This window comes from Sorex fumeus, unplaced genomic scaffold, assembly GCF_029834395.1.
Source record: "Sorex fumeus unplaced genomic scaffold, SorFum_2.1 ptg000036l, whole genome shotgun sequence".
Classification (NCBI taxonomy): Eukaryota; Metazoa; Chordata; class Mammalia; order Eulipotyphla; family Soricidae; genus Sorex; species Sorex fumeus.
In genome coordinates, this window is record NW_026606093.1 from 3107940 (window position 1) to 3124310 (window position 16371).

General features: G+C 47.3%; 1 protein-coding gene across 3 annotated transcripts in view; it reads right to left on the reverse strand.

The window, feature by feature from the left end:
- Positions 1-16371, reverse strand: part of CACNA1C (calcium voltage-gated channel subunit alpha1 C) — a 784718-nt gene that overhangs the window by 260512 nt on the left and 507835 nt on the right. For all 3 annotated transcript variants that reach the window (XM_056117829.1, XM_056117830.1, XM_056117828.1), the window contains exon 4: positions 8105-8244. In XM_056117829.1, the coding sequence (XP_055973804.1) occupies positions 8105-8244 (140 nt within the window). The remainder of the gene's footprint in view (positions 1-8104; positions 8245-16371) is intronic.

Below are 16371 nucleotides of genomic sequence, written 5' to 3' on the forward strand. Positions count from 1 at the left end.
CTTGAGTTCAAAGAATGGGAAAGGGCATCCAGGTTGGAGTCAAAAAATTAGGTAGTTATACAGGTTGTGTTTAATGTCAAACCCTGGATCTAGCAGATAGCACAGAGGCTAAGGTATGCGTTGAGCTTGTGCCTGACCCAAGATGGATAGCTTGGCTCACATGAACCTCTGAGCTTTGCCAAGTGCAGTCCTGGAGACTTCCAAACTCAGATAAAGTAGAAGTCTATGAACGGGGAGGCAAGTTCAGAAGGTCAAGATGTGAAGTTCCTAAGCCCTGGAGTGCTCCAACTTTGAGGATCAAGGAGAGGAAATGATGATATTGACAAGGCAGACTGTGAAGGAAGTGGTGACCAGAAAGTGATAGTAAACTCTATGGAATGCTGCATTTTCAGGCCAGGAAACTGACCACTGGACTAAGTAGTAGGGGCATCATGGACCTTGGAAACATCTGTTTTGGTGGCATAATGTACATACTACTAGACAGTTTCCTTTGAGAGAGGAGAGGAGAAACTGGAGACTGCTCAGCAAGACTGCTCTGTCCAACAGAAACAGAATGCAAGACCCTAATGGAAGCTGTATCTGCATTGTTATGTCTCTAGGAAGCACAGGTAAAAAGGAAAGAAGAAACAGGGGAAATATACTATATTTGATTTAATCCAATGTACCCCCAAATACCACCATCTCAACTGTAATGAAAAAAGTTATTGCGGTTTAGTCGAAAACTCTGGAATCTGCTTTTACAACTACAACATAATTCAATTTAGATTCAAGTACTGGTGATTGAAGAATAGAACATCTCTGTGGAAATTTGCTACAACAGGGAGGATAGAGGAGGGGATTGATTATGAGAGAGAGTTATGGGATCAAGAAAGTTTTTTTTTTGTCTTTAAGTGTGGGATGGCACAGCATTTTTGTGGGTCAGGGAATCATCCAACACAGACAAATTGCTGAGGCAGAGCAAGAGGTCTCACTGCTGGGGAGATTCGAGTCCTAGCCCTGGCAGGAGGGGCCTTGGACACACAGAGGAATGGCTGATTGCAGTTTGAGCAGGAGGGCACATGACAAGGATCTAGATCCAGTGTGGGGGACATAAAAGGTCTTTTCTGACTCTACCAGTTTTCTTAGGGAAATAGGTAGGAATTCCTTCAACTACATGTGTGAAAAGGAAGAACTTGTAGAAGTTTGAGTACTATGAAATAATCACCAAATAAAGGACTGGCAAAGGGGGATGAAGCAGGATAGCTGGGAACCATCCAGGGCTGGTCTGCAGTGGGTGGTCACAAGTGCAAGATGAGACCCATCATCTCCAACTGGGACGCTTACCCCTTTCAGTGGCAGGGCTTCAGGGACCAAACAGAGCTTTGCTTGGACTTCGGGCTGCAGATTTTCCAAGTAACCCAGGTAAGTGAGAAGAAAATAAGAAGTTAGAGGATGTGACTCAGTGGCAGAGCACTTGACTTTTCTTGGTGAGGCCCTGGGTTCTATCTGGCACTGCAAAGTTGAGTGTAAATACAAGCGACGAATTCTAATGATGAAGCGTGGCATCTAAGATGTTCGGGAAAAGGCATGAAAATGCGGATGGAAGAAGAGAATGCAGTGGGGCGAGTGGATCATTGGAGTACTCAGCTAGAGGGACTGAAGTGGAAGGACGAATGGGGCTTGTAGAGATGTTTGGCTTAGATTGGATGTTTGGCTTATACCTCCTATAACTTATACCAGCTCTAAAGACTATAACGTTGGGGTAAATTAGTTCAGGGAGGATGGAGTCAGGATCTCTGGGGAAGACCTCAGGAAGTGAAAAAGTCACTGGAAGGTGATGGGAAGTGTGATGAGTCTTGTAAAGGGAAGAAGAATACCTAGAGCTCCAGTCTTCAATGAGGAATGCCTGAAAGGTCTGTGAAAAACTTCACCCAAAAGAAGAGAGGAAGACAGGGCTGGTGTCACAAACATAACTGGGGTCTTCAGCAGGGAAGGGACAGTGTGTAGGATAACACTGGTTTTTCTTTCTCCCTTGCCACAGGGAGCTCAGGTTTATTGGGTTACACCCATCACAGTGCTCCAAGACACTCCCATTCCTCTGTGTCTATTGGAATATAGCTCTAAACATTTTAGGTTTAATATTGGTATGTTCTTTCTCCCTTGCCACAGGGAGCTTAGGTTGATTGGGTTGCACCCATCACAGTGCTCTGAGGCACTCCCATTCCTAGATTTATCGGTAACCTCTTCTCTGTGCTCTGCTTCCCCAACCGGTCAATCACCTTTACCCCCAAATCAGACCCTGCTGACTTGTAAGGTCAAATCTTTCTAAGGGCTCTGGATTTGTATTTGTATGTGAAGTATTGCTTCTCTCTTCTCCCTATGTCCTTTGTATAGTTACTTTAGAATAATATCCTTTTTGTATAGAAACAGGAAGACAGTTAATGCTATGCTTTTGTAACTTGGGAGTCAATTGACTATGAATAATATTTACTTCTGGGTATCTGTTTTCTGAACTTAAGCCTCAGTTGCCCTTATTTCCTAGTACCCCAAAAGCAGGGTCCTGACAAGGGACTGGATGGACCCAGGGCAAGCTGTGAGCTACCCTGGCATCAAAATGGGCCAGGCCAAATGCCATAATACTTAACTATAAGTTAAGAGCACAGTCATTGACAAATTCTTTCATGATCCAAAGAGTAACAACTGGATTAGGACCTTCCTAGGGTTAGGAAAGACTAATCTGGCCTGAGCACTGTAGTCTGAGATCTCTAGCGCTATGTCCTGAGGATAGCCACCCTCTAAGCTTAATGTTTCTCTTACTGTGTCCATACAAAATGACTGATATTAAGAAGTAGAATTAAGATGAATGTTTAAACGGTTGTTGGACTAAGGAAAGGAGAACCACACCCCTAGATAGAATTTCGCCCTTAGGTGGGTCATCTTGCTGGATGAGAATTTGTCCTAGGAGAAGCTTCCCCGAGGGAAGGACTTTACATCTGTTGATTGTGTGATCACACCTTTGTGTAACTGCCACCCCAACCCCTCATGATTTGGGGCCACAACTAAGGCTGTAAGAGTGGCAAGGGGAGGAGGATCTAGGAGAATCGGAGGAGAATCGAGGCAAGACTGGAATACGCTGCAGCTGATCACCAACCAGCCTGGCCCTCGTCTTCTCCTTTGTTCACCCATTGCCATCAGCCCTCTGGGCGGGGGGAGGGGAGTGGGGGGAAGCGACTGGAGATCGCCAAACGCAGGCGGTAAGGAAGTTTCGTGGTTTCGCGTATTCTTTTTTGAATACACACAGTGTAGTGAAAGCAGAAATGAGGGGAAACAAGGGCCCTCCCTTCCATGCTAGAGGCCTCTAGGCAAAGGAGACTGTTTGCTGAGGACGCAAGAGAGTGGGGCTCTTGAGGGAGAGGGAGAAAATATAAGCAGGGGCCAAAGACAACGCTGAGGATGTACTGCTTCGTGCATCGAGTGACTGACACCCTCCTTATAGCCACACAAGTGGAAGAGTTGGGATAGAGTTGTGGTTTGCACACTTGAAGATTTGAACGCGGCCCTTTAAAGACAGTATTTGCTGACCCAGGATGGGGATGCGTTTGGGAGAATGGGTCAGGAAGGGAAGGAGAAGGGATCAGAGGATGCACAGAACTGTCTAGGCAAGAGAATCAAGCCCTTGGGTGTTTACTAGAGCCAAGAACAACGGGAGGAGAAGGAGGCAAGGGTAAGGTCTGTCCTTCGTGACTTTTATGGATGCCAATTCCTTGCTGGCAATGTTTGTGCTGTGGATTGGCCAGGGGGACCAGGAAGAAGCCCAGGGATAACAGAACTGGGCCTCAATTTAGACCCAAACACAGGCCAAGGCAACTTAGATCTTAAAGTATAGAGTCAAATGCCTCTTCCATGATTCATGTCTCAGAGAACTGGATATGGAAACAGGAAACTTCATCTGGGGGCTTAGTTTTTGTATACATTCAGCTCCACACAGACTTCAGCAATGGATAGATTGGTCTAAGTCAAGGATTATCAAACTGTGCTGTCTGGAACCCCTCGGGAAACGCTCTGGGGCAGGGAGACCAGAGTGGAGGGGCTGGGCTCTGGCTCCTTGCTCGTATGTCCAGTGACTTCTCCTTGATGCTTTATGCATGGATGCTCTGAGCAAGATTGTTTGGACAACGCATTCTGCACTGAAGAGAAGTCTGACAACCCCAGCCAGACCACATCTAAGGTCTGTCCATGCTTTCACCTCAGCATGGCAGTTCAGTGGTTTCTGATTTAGCTGGAAATACCTCGACCCCAATGAGAGGCAGTCAAATGGGAGGGGGGAGGGTGATCTCTTTTCCCACACAGAGTATGCTAAGAATGCTAATTCCACTGAATAGAGATCACTCCAGACCCTAGGAAATGAAGATCAAATAATCCAAATCCAAACCACACTTTGTTCCGACTATTTCCTGGAAGCTAGCAATAGGCTTATCAGAGTAAAAGATGATCACAAAATAGTCAGTGAAGGCACAAATTTTATACCACTTTCTTCTCCTTTAATTCCTGCCCAACTGGATAGATTCTACTGAAGTATCCGTTTTTACTTTGGAAAGGACAGGAAGTTCAGGAAGGCATCAGGACATGTCCTGTTTTGGTTTTCAGGGGCTGGCATGTAGATTGTAGAAAGGTGAAACCATCGCTCTGTGCCTAACCCAGCCTCCAAACCCTGGTCCAGGGTGGATGCTTGAAGAGTCTATCCAGAGTTTATCCAGCTAAGCAATTGCTTAGCTAATGACAGGGTTGCTTCAAATGGACAAAGAGACTCAAGAAATCCCAGAGTCAGAAAGGTCAGGTGTCCCATGGAGAGGGAGATGGGAGTGTGGCAAGAGGCTTGGTGGCCAGAATACTCTCAAGGCAGACAGATCTGCTAAGGATCCCTTTAGGGTTTCCTGGGAAGGCTGAGAATAGCCAGAATAGCACTGTAGTCAGGAAGAGTGGCTGGCTCAGCCCTGTTCAGACACCTGACAGGGCAGAGTCCTGATTGGTAGAAGGCTGGAAGGCCAAAGGAAATCTTCAGCAGAAGAGGGTCCCAGGAAAGCAGGTGTCTTCCAGGAGACAGAGGGAAGCAAGGGTTTCCATGAACTTTGATGAGTCAGGCAGGAGAAGATGATGCAGTGAAAGAGCAGGAATCAAGCGTAAGGGTCTCTGTGTGGGCGCATGGGTTGCTTTTCAAGTTAGATGGGATGGGATCGTATTTATTTAGCCTCAAATGAAGATTCCCTGGGAAGTACAGTCCAATGTAAGCATGTGTTTGACTTTATTTCCTTAAGAGGAAGACAGTCAAATGTGGGTGCATGAGATCCAAGAGGGGGAAGGTCCAAAGAGTTTTCAGAAGCCAGCACCTGAGCAAGCCTCCATGGCAGCCTCCACGGCCAAACAGAGATGCCACAGGATCCCTACGTCTCTCTCTCTCTCCTCACTGGCCCCCCCAACCTAGACTTCCTGGAGGTGTGACTGGAATATGGGTAGACACCACACAATCTGCCTCGGTGGCTGGGAGGTTGTGGGGAGAGGCAAGGTCCAAGCTAGCTGCTGGATGGCAAGGAGTGGGGCTGATGGCATCCACTTGCCCATCTGCACCTGGGGGTACCCTGAACCTCTGCTTCCTGCCTCCCCGGCAGCAGTAAGGCCCTAAACAGGGCAGAGCGCATCATGGGTACTTAGTTGCCTAAAACCCAGTCCATGCCCATGGGAAGATGACACGCAGGGCTGAAGAGATAGTACAGGTGGTATGGCATTTGCCGGACATGCAGCTGATCCCGGTTTGACTCTTATCACTACATACGAGCACTAGCAGGGGTCACTCCTGAGCACAGGGAAGAAATTAGCCTCTGAGCATCACTGGATGTGACTTCTGAACCTCAGAACAAACAAAAATAAAGCCAGTTTCTGTGTGGCACCTACAGCTATGAAGTGACGGGTGTCATTCCAAAGGCTATTTCTATGCATCAGAACAAGTCTTAAAGACTGTCTCTGAGGTTTGCTAAGTTACTCCAAGGTGTCTCGTGAGTCCCTCTTAGTGTATTCTGGCATGAATGGAAAGAACTAAGTCTCATGGAATCACATCCTCACTCTGGAGCCAGAACTATACTTGGCACATAGCTCTGATGACTTCAGTCTGCCCACGTCACCTCAATACCCCTGATATTCATGTGGCCAAAGCATCTCACTCACTGGTCAGCTTAAAAAAATAAGAACAACAAAGAAAACCCCCTGAAACAGCTCCTGACTGCTTGAATGAGCCATCCAGATGGCTAGAGACAAGGAAATAAGTCCTAAATGATCCTGATTTGCTCCTGTGTTATTTCCTGCTGGAAAGACCAGACACTCCCAGGAGATAAGAGGAGGGCTCTGAAGAAGCCACGGAGAGAAGTCCTTCCTGGGATGTAGCAGAAGGCCTCACAGCCCACAGGCTCCAGGGAGAAGCTGCCTCACAGCCTCAACTCAGAAGCCTGTCCTGAGGCTCAGAGGGAAAACACGAAAAGGCTCCACTTAACCCTGCTTTGGGCTCATTCCCGAAGCAGCCAACTTGTTACTGAGGCAGCGTCTCCGGAAAGGCGCCTTCTCTTTACAAAATAGATGAGAGCCTGGGACTTCATCAGCTGCATCTTACCAAATTACACATTCCACAGCATATGTCGGCCTGCGAGGGATGAGTTTTCATAAAGGATCTATGTGTGAAGTTATGGATTCCTTGATATGGACATCATCACATCTACAATTTTATTCAGGATTCCTTAATTGGAGGTTGGCAGGGAGATAGCTCAATGGGCAGCAGTGCATGCCTGGCAGACACGAGGCCCCTAGTTCGATCCTTGGCACTGTGTTCCCTACTCTGCACCCCAGCACCGCTAGCTGTGACCCTCTGGGGTCGGGGGGGTGGCACCCAGCACTGATAGGCTACGAGTACCACATGGCCGAGCTCCAGCTTTGAATTATCCAGTACATCCATCTGGGCTGGATATTCAAAACTGGTCCTCACAACCCTTGGAGCCCTCAGCTACCCGTCTCATTAAAAATAAATTATTCTCACTTTGGTTTTTTTGGCATATATTGGCATTGCCTCCTCTTATATGCTACAGAGGAGCAAGCAGGCGTTTGGGGAAGGTACATTTGGTCTGGGTCTGGTCATCTGCCACCTTCACCGTCAGAGTTTCTCACTTTCTTCTCTCCCACCAAAATCTTGCATAGCCTTGTTGGTGGGGCCATGCAATGAGACCGCTGAAGAGGTGGGGTGGGTACCTTGCAGTGTTGGGGTGCTGGCCCTGTCCCTTTCCAGGTATGACAAACTCACAGGCAAGCAGATGTCGGTGCTCAGTGTTCAGGCAGCAGGAACTAGGTCAGAGGAGCTGAAAGTCCCAGTGTGCTCGGAGAGTGAGAGAGAGCTTGGAATGTCCTTGGGTGGAGGAGAGGACTGGAGGCCCCTAAAGAGGCTCAGATTGAAGTGTGTGTGTGTGTGTGTGTGTGTGTGTGTGTGTGTGTGTGCGCGCGCGCTCCTGTAGCTGTAGCAGGATCAGAGGGAGGACACTGTTAGACAAAAGCAGCCTCCCTTTGGGGGAAAGTCTGAATTCCAAATATGTTTATGTAGTCTCTCCTCTTGCCTGAACATCTCCCAGATGTGGTCCAATAAAACAACAACAACAACAACAACAACAACAACTATATATATATATATATATATATATATACACATATATATATCACTGTCTACACTGTCCTCCCATTGTTCATCAATTTGCTTGAGTGGGCACCAGTAACGTCTCCATTGTGAGTCTGAGACTTGTCACTGTTTCTGGCATATCAAATACACCACGGGGAGCTTGCCAGACTTTGCCACATGGGCAAGATTCTCTCGGTAGTTTGCCAGGCTCTCTGAGAAGAGCAAAGGAATCGAACCCGGGTCAGCCGGGTCGACCGTGTGCAAGGCAAACGCCCTACCTGCTGTGCTATTGCTCCAGCCCATATATATATATATATATATATATATATACATATGTATATGTATATGTATATATATATACACATAATAAAATGGTGTGTACCGGGGATGCTAAAGGAGAGAGAAAAGGAGCAAACTTACCCTACAACCACAATTATAAAGTCTAGAAGATTCCAGCCATTGCGGAGGTAAGCGTTGGGGTGAAAGAGAAGTCCATAGGCTATTACTTTTAAAAATGCTTCCACAGTAAAAATGATGAGAAAGAGATATTCCACTCGTTCCTAGGAAACAAAAAAATAAAGGAGAGAGAAAAAGAAAAGTCATTAGACTGGGGATTTGGAAAGTTCCAAATTCAGCAGATCTGACTCAGTAGGTAGAACAGAATGTTGTGCCTCTAAGGTAGGATCCGGGGTGGGGGGAGTTTACTGGATGACACCCCATTTGAGGACAAATACCCAATTCCACTGTGTTTCACCAGCACTACTTAATCCACGGGGTCTTAGGGAGATTTTATTTTATTTTATTTGCTTTTTGAGCCATACCCAGTGATGCTCAGGGGTTACTCCTGGCTCCTGTACACCTAGGGAATTTCTCTTAGTGGTGCTTGGGGGACCATATGGGACCAAACCCAGGTCGGCCATGTGCAAGGCAAACACCCAACCCGCTGTACTATCTCTCCGGCCCCCAGGGGGCTTTTATTTTTAGTCTTCAAATGTTCCCCATAAAAATGCCAACATCGGGGGGTGGAAAAATGATGCACTGGGGAAAATCTAGCTTATTTCATCGGTGAACATTTATTTTAATGTGTGTTCCCAGGAGAGAAGTTGCCATAATGTCTTGCCACCAAGGGAAGTTAAGTCAGGGGAGCAACATAGAATGCCATGGACCCACAGCAAAAGGGCACCACACTTTGAAGTCTTAACCCCCAAGAGCAGGCATGGTCTTAGGGAGAGACCAAATCGAGTTCTCTGAAAGTACTGTGAAGAAACGGAAGCCCAGGTGAGCTAACAACCACCACAGCAAAGACATCGCCCAGATACCTCCATCCTCAAGTCAGAACTCTCCTGAAACACTCAAGTGGTTGGTCCAAGGATAACAAACAGAGCAAGGAAAAGTCTCCTTTGCAGACGGAGGCAGCACCAGGTGTGTGAATGGAAAAGGGACACAGCGAGCCCACCCCTCCACCCCCCACACCTTACGCCACACACACACACACACACACACACACACACACACACACACACACAATCTCTCATATACCTCCTTCTGCCACTTGGAAAGAATGCTGTGATTTAAAAATGCAGCTCCCAGAGAATCCACACTTCACAGGACACACTCACTGGCTCATTCAGAGCAGGTGGACATATTGGGGCTGATTCGCAGACTTTCCTCACCACTCATTGCTTTATTCTCCCCTGACTCTTGCAGTCTTAATGCCCCACCAGGCCCAGGCACCTGAATCCATCATGGGTCACCTCTCACCGCTTAGAGCATAGCCCGTCTACACGGCATTCAGCCAAGTCCTTCAAGCAGGTCCGGGGTCCTTCGCTCTCATCCCGCCTCACGCCCAGATTGATTTTTCCTCCTCTGCTGGTAGGCGCAGCTCCTTAGAGCCTTCCAAACCTCACTTCCTTCTACCTATTTGCTGGGAATGTTCTAGAGCCCGTGGGCACTGGTGGGTGGGCTGTGCAGCAAGATAAGCCCACTCATGGCCCTGGGCCCACCCACATGTGACTGATCCCCTATACATACTAGAGAGGGGCAAAGAACCTCACAGGCCCAGCCATGGGGAGAGTGGCTTCCACATTGGAAAGTGCAGAATTGTGGTCCCCACACAGACCTACTCAAGGGCATCTCCTGCTTACGGCGCTCAGAAATGTGCATCACAGACAATTTTCCAACAATTTCAGAGGAACACAGAAGTTCAAGAATCACTGACCCGTGTGGTGATATACACTGGAGCAGGCAGTAGTGGGGGAAGGTTAGAAGTAGAATTCAATCAGCAGCTCAGAGGCAGATTCTTCCCTCCCTACATTCCCATTCGAATATTATAAATTTCGTCTGGGGATGGTTACCTGGGGCCATGACCTAGGAATAAATCACCATGGGTGGGAGTCTTGGTTCTTTAAAAACTAAGTAATGGGGCTGGAGCTATAGCATAGCAGGTAGGGCATTTGATTTCCAGCACCCCATATGGTCCCCCCGAGCACCGCCAGGAGTAATTCCTGAGTGCATGAGCCAGGAGTAACCCCTGCGCATCGCCGGGTGTGACCCAAAAACCGAAAAAAAAAAAAAGAAAGAAAAACCCCAAACCAAAAACTAAGTAATGTTGGATTTAAATGCAAAGCAGATAGTGCTGAAATGAAAAGTGTGTTACCAAAGGTGGTGGGGTGGGGGAATGGCCGAATGACCACGCAGCCTCTCATCCCATGATGGCTTGGGGACGACATGCTTTGGCACCAGATGCTGAGGGTGAGGGGGATACTCCCTCTGTAATCCCAGAAGCCTCCATGAAGACGCAGAGAGTCATGCAGCCTCCCATCTGACCCCTGCTGTGCTCTGGAGTCAGGTGCTCGCCTGGGGCATGAGCATGACCCTGGAAGGTGGGAGAGTGGGGAGTGACGCCCCACCCCACCTCTGCCCACAGAGAGATCACGAAGGCTTGCAGAGAGGGAGAAACAGGGGAGCTGGTAAGAGAGGTAGGTGGATTTGAGAGGTAAAATATGTAATTTGGCTGGGGGAAGAGGCAGAGAAGGAACAGCACAGCTCATTTCCCTGAGACGGCTAATTCTGGGGACTTGTGAGTGATGGTGTGTCTGCAGCAAGGAACTCGAGGAAGAGGAGGGCAGGAGACATGCGGGCTCTGGGTCTGCTGCACTGGAGGCCCTGCGGGACAGGACAATGGTGCTACTGGTGGTGAGATGTGCACAGGAAGGCCCGGAGCAGCGTGGCCTGTGGGAGCGGGATGGGTTTGCTGGGGCAGAGCGAGCAGAGAGGAGGAAAGAGCTGAGGCTGGAGGGAACAGTTCTGTAGGAATAATCTTATCCTCTACGAAAGTGCATTTCCATTAAGGGAATTTATCTGAGGGAGAAGTTACTGGAGCCTGCTATGGAGTCTGAGAGGAAGAGAGAGAGAGAGAGAGAGAGAGAGAGAAAGCGGACTGTTAGAGGTTATCTAATTAACCTCCTCACTTGAAAATGTAGGACAATAAGATTTTGGGGCCATGTAGATGTAGATAGATGCTGAGGACAGAAAGCAAGATTCCCCTAAGAGCCCTTCATCTTATCTCACGTCCCTAGGTCCCAGGAGAACATCTTTCACTGGTCCCCACTTATCCCAAATAGGGTCATGCTCAGATGATTACAGACCTGCGAGAGAACTGGAAAGGGTCCAGCGTGCTGGTAATAAGGGGTCTGGATAAGAATCCAGAGAAAGGACAGGTGCCCAGTGGCTGCACGGTCTGGTACCCAACTGCCAGGGTGGTGTGAGAGCATGTGAATGTGAGTGTGCTGATGACCGTTGAGAAAAGCCTGGCTTTCACTCTGAGAAGTGTGCATCATGCCTCACAGAATCAATTCTACCCTTTAACTGCAACACCCGTGCAGAAAAAAAAAAAAAGCAATGACAACTTCCAAAAAACCAAACAAGAAAATGTAAACAGGCGGAACAGATTGGTTGATCCTTTCCAAACATGTGCTGCGTTGCCATGGAAACATCATCTAAGGGCGAGTATGAGTGGAATGGGGAAGAGCAAGGATCTCAATGGCTATTCTCTTGGCAGATACATCAGAGCCTCTGGTCTTGTGAGTACACGCCCGAGTTCAGAGCTTGTCGTGCTTTCTTGGACCCTGGAAGGTCATGGTGCTTGTGGAGGATGCGTCCAATCTGCATCCACTCAAGAGCATATAAACCAGCCCTCACTGTGCTCCTGGGAACCAGGGAACTTCAGAAGCAAACCGACAATAGACCTATCATTGTGTGTTGAGTTTGGAAAGGGGAAGAATGTGGGAAATACTGTGGAGGAGGGAGAAGCTGAAGACCACGCAGCAAGGAAGCACCTAGACTTACAGATGGGCTGGAATACATTCCAGTGGTATCTAGGGGACGGTCTTCCCCTTGATGGATAAAAACCTTCTGCCTGAGGGAGGGATTGGAGAGATAGTTCAGTGCATAGGGCACTTGCCTTACACACAGTGGATCTGGGTTCTATCCCCAGCATCCTGTACGGTCCACCAAGCACCACCATGAATGATTCCTAAGTGCAGAGCAGGAATAATTCCTGAGAATTGTTGTATATGGCCCAGAAAAAACAAAATAAAACCCTTCCACATGGAACAGGTGTGATACCTTTCCTCTTTTTGATGGCGCCTGTCTTTCTTCTTCCTTCTCATTACTTCCTCTTGCTACCCCATGCTCTTTGTCTCATTACTGCTTCATGTACTCTCTTTTGTCAACTGCTCCTTTCTCTCTCTCTTCTCTCCCTGCTCATTTCTACCACTGGCCACTGGGGGTCCAAGGTTCTCTATATCACAGATCACTGTATCACTGTCATTCTGTTGTTCGTCGATTTTTAGAAGAATTCAGTGGAAAAAGAGTTTCAGTTTCCGGAAATCGTGATGTATTCTAAACACTTGTGGAGGTAATTAGACATTGATGGGCACTGACTATCTGGGGTTTTCCCTCACTCTTTCCTATATACACATCCTGCCTTTCAACTATATATGAGGGTTGGAGACTCAGTTATCTCCTGATGTATAACCTTGGTCTGGCACTAAATGGCTCCGTGTACCTCTGCACATCTGTCCTTTTACTTCTCCATTTTTGTGCCTCACTGTGAAAAAACTAGTTGAGCGCTGGAAAGACTACTGTGTGGCAGAGACTGGATTTTTACATCATCACTTTGGAACAGTTGCAGATGAGGAGACATCTGAGAAAGAGAGGCTCTGTTTCCCCCACCCTTAAACCAGAGCAGCACCACACAGTCAAAACTGTCCAAGAGCCCTCACACCACTGAATTAAGTCCAGGATCAGTAAGATAGAGTGTGAACAGAGAATATATATATATATATATATACACACACACATACACACAAAAGAGTAGTCTGTCTGTTAGTGTGGGGATTATTCTTGGCTCTATGCTCAGCAGTGCTCTAGGGACCATGTGGTGCTAGGGATGGAACCCAGTCCTCTGGTCTGCAAAGCATGCACACTGGTCCTTTGAGCTGCTCCCCAGCCAATCAGAGACTTTTGGCTTTACAGCTAAGCTTTACACAGTATTTTATTTGAGAAGAGCAGTCACTGCCTTCTTGTTGTTGTTTTTCTTGGAACTCTGAACACTTCTAAAGTGGTAGATGAGTTCCACAGTCTCCCAAAAATTCTATGGCAAGTGAGAATGCCAATTCCAGCTCTGTTTGCAGCTCTGCCAGAGGCATGGAAAGGAACAAAGAGTCCCTAGCCTTTTTGTTCTAAGGATCACCAGAAATAAAATTTGTTTTGGTTTTAGGGGTTACACCTGAAAGTTCTCAGGCATACTCACATACTCCTGGCTCTATGTTCAGGGATCACTCCTGGTAATGCTCAAGTGAGCATATGTTATCCCAGGGATCAAATCAGAGTTGACCGCCTGCAACACAAGCACCTTAATCCCTGTAGTATCTCTCTGGGCCCAATACAACTGCACTTTATAATAAAAGACTTCACCAAAGAGATTGTTGAGATGTTTTACAAAGAGAACAGACTTCTTATGAGCTAAGTCCAGAACAATGTAGAGCTTGAGAGACAAAGGCAACCCCATAGCTAATGCCATGTCTGTTCATGTACACTCGTTTCTGCACACGCACCCAGACACACAGTACACGGCACAGCCAGGCAATGCCCACCATCTGTGATGAACCATAGAGCTTATATCTGCTATAATAGACCGGGATGTGAGAATTTATACCAAGAGCCTGTGTGTACCCACTTAAATTTATACAAGTGTATTTACTGCAGCTGCCAAGAATTCTACACCAAACACAATTGGAGAGAAGCCCAGTCATACAATGCCATCTCTGTACAAGGCACAAGGACAATAAACACAGTAAGGATGCTCAAAGCAGTGCCCTGTATTCCAGATGGTTTTATAGGTTAAGTACCATTCAACCTGACCTCTCATTACCATCTCCAGCTTACTCATTAATCCAGGGAAAAGAAGAACCTAGCATGCCTTCAGCTCCTCACTCTGCATTTCTCTCCTCTATTCATTCAGTCGGTTACAAATAATTTCTGAAGGTCTGCTCCACAGACCACTTGCTTTATCACATGCTCAGGACACTTATGAACTTGTAGAATGAAAGATGTAAGAACCTTCCACAAAGACACACCCATCTCTTCAATCTGCAGAAGGGGCCTTGCCCAAGGCCTCTTGTCTAGCTTATGCGATTAGTTCTTGGGTCTCTTGATGGCTGGTCTTCTTCTCCTGCTACAACACTGCTGTCTCCCTCAGCAGACTGACAGAAACCCTGAATTCCTGTGGGCAACAGGATAATTGGGCAATGAAAGACCTCCCCCGTGATAAGGAGGGAAGGGTGGGCAGTGATGCCCAAATCTTCTTCCCTCTAAGGGGGTCTCAATTGGTAGCTGAAATTGAATAACCTTTTTATCCTTCAGAAGAAGAAAAAGAAAACAAAACACTACATGATGGAATATTGCCTACTCATAAAAAATTCTGACACAGACCACAATATGGATGAAAAAAAATGAAAAAAAACCTTGAAAGCATGTCAAGAGATAAAAAAGAGCCAGTCACCAGGAGATAAAAAGTGTGTGTTTCCACTTATATAACATAATTATAATGGAAAAAATTTCACAGAGACAGAACATGGATTTCAAGCTACAGGACTTTTGGGGAGGGAGGAGCTGTTTGGGTAAATGAATAATCTTTGTAAATGGTTGATGGTGATGCTTGTACAACACTGTGAGTGTAATTAATTCAACTGAAGAAAATGGTCAGAATGGGAAGTTTTATAGTTCTTATATTGCTTTTTACCACAATGTGGGGGTGGGGTGGAGTATTCCTTTGGATGTAAAGGTTTTTGCATCTTTAAGAGTCTCCATGTAGGGACTGGAATGATAGCACAGTAGATAGGGTGTTTGCCTTGCACGCGGCTGACCGGTTTCGATTCCCAGCATCCCATATGGTCCCCTGAGCACTGTCAGGAGTAATTCCTAAGTGCATGAGCCAGGAGTGACCCCTGTGCATTGCTGTGCATTGGTGTGACCCAAAAAGAAAAAAAAATCTCCATGTAAATGATCTGTGGTCATGTTTACACCTGTATCTGCAGTCATCACAATTGAGACTACTTCATCAGAAAGTTGACATGCAGCCTTTAGGACCAGGACCCTAGACAGATGCTGGGGTCCTTGAACTGAAAGAAGGGGGCTGAACTAGGAGGGTAGGAGGCTGTTAAAGAGAACCACTTTGGTATCACAGATTTGAGAAGGAAGCCCTGATCAGAGAAGCCTTACTTAAAAGGAGCCAGTTGGTACCCTATTCTGGCCTTAAGATTCAAGACTTGGTGTAAAAGACAAAACATTCATTGCCTCAGAGCAGCCTTGAGATCACACCCCTATTATGAAGGGCAAGTAGCAGTAGAGGCTGAGCAAGCTGTATGAAAGTCAATGTCACTTGTTTTCCTGTAACTGTACAATAAAAGCAAACACTCTCCTCCACCCTGCCTGCTCCCCTAGGCTTGCACAGGATGCTAAACTGAGCGATGCTGTCTCAACCCACGTCCACATCTTCTTATCTCCTTCTCCAGATGTGGTCTAGCCCCAGTGGCCCTAGCCCGCTGCTCTGGTGCCGGCACCCAGGGGCTGCCTTGGATGTGAGCGTGTTGCCTGCCATTCTTCTGCCCCTGTTTTGTCCCTCTCTGAGTCCCTCCCAGGCTAAGTTCCAGTTTGAAACAATCCCCCCACTACATCCACAGTCAAGATTTCCCCAGTCTGGTTCTCTATCAACTGAATCGACACAAAGGGACAAATTGACCTTGGTCACCTTCTCACCTTCTTGGAATGGAAAGGGAGCCTCAATTTCACACAGGCCTGCCTCTGCCCACAGCAGGCACTCCCACCTGTCCTCAGGTGCACCTCTCAGAGTCCATCACATTCTCTCCATCTCCACGGACTTCATTCTGACTCAGGACATCCCCTCTTCTGCAGTGTAATGGAGAGGTGGCAACACCAAGGTAGGGCTGAATTTCCCATGAGAAATGTGGGCATGTGGCAAAGGCCCAGGCACTCAGAGCGGTGGAAGGCAGGCACAGCTCCAGTCTCAGAAGTGGACAGTATGTTCTTCTCTGCTTAATGCCCACCTGCTTGTGAGGGGCCCAAGAAAGCCAGATGGTGGGTTTTTAAGGCTGTCTAGGCCG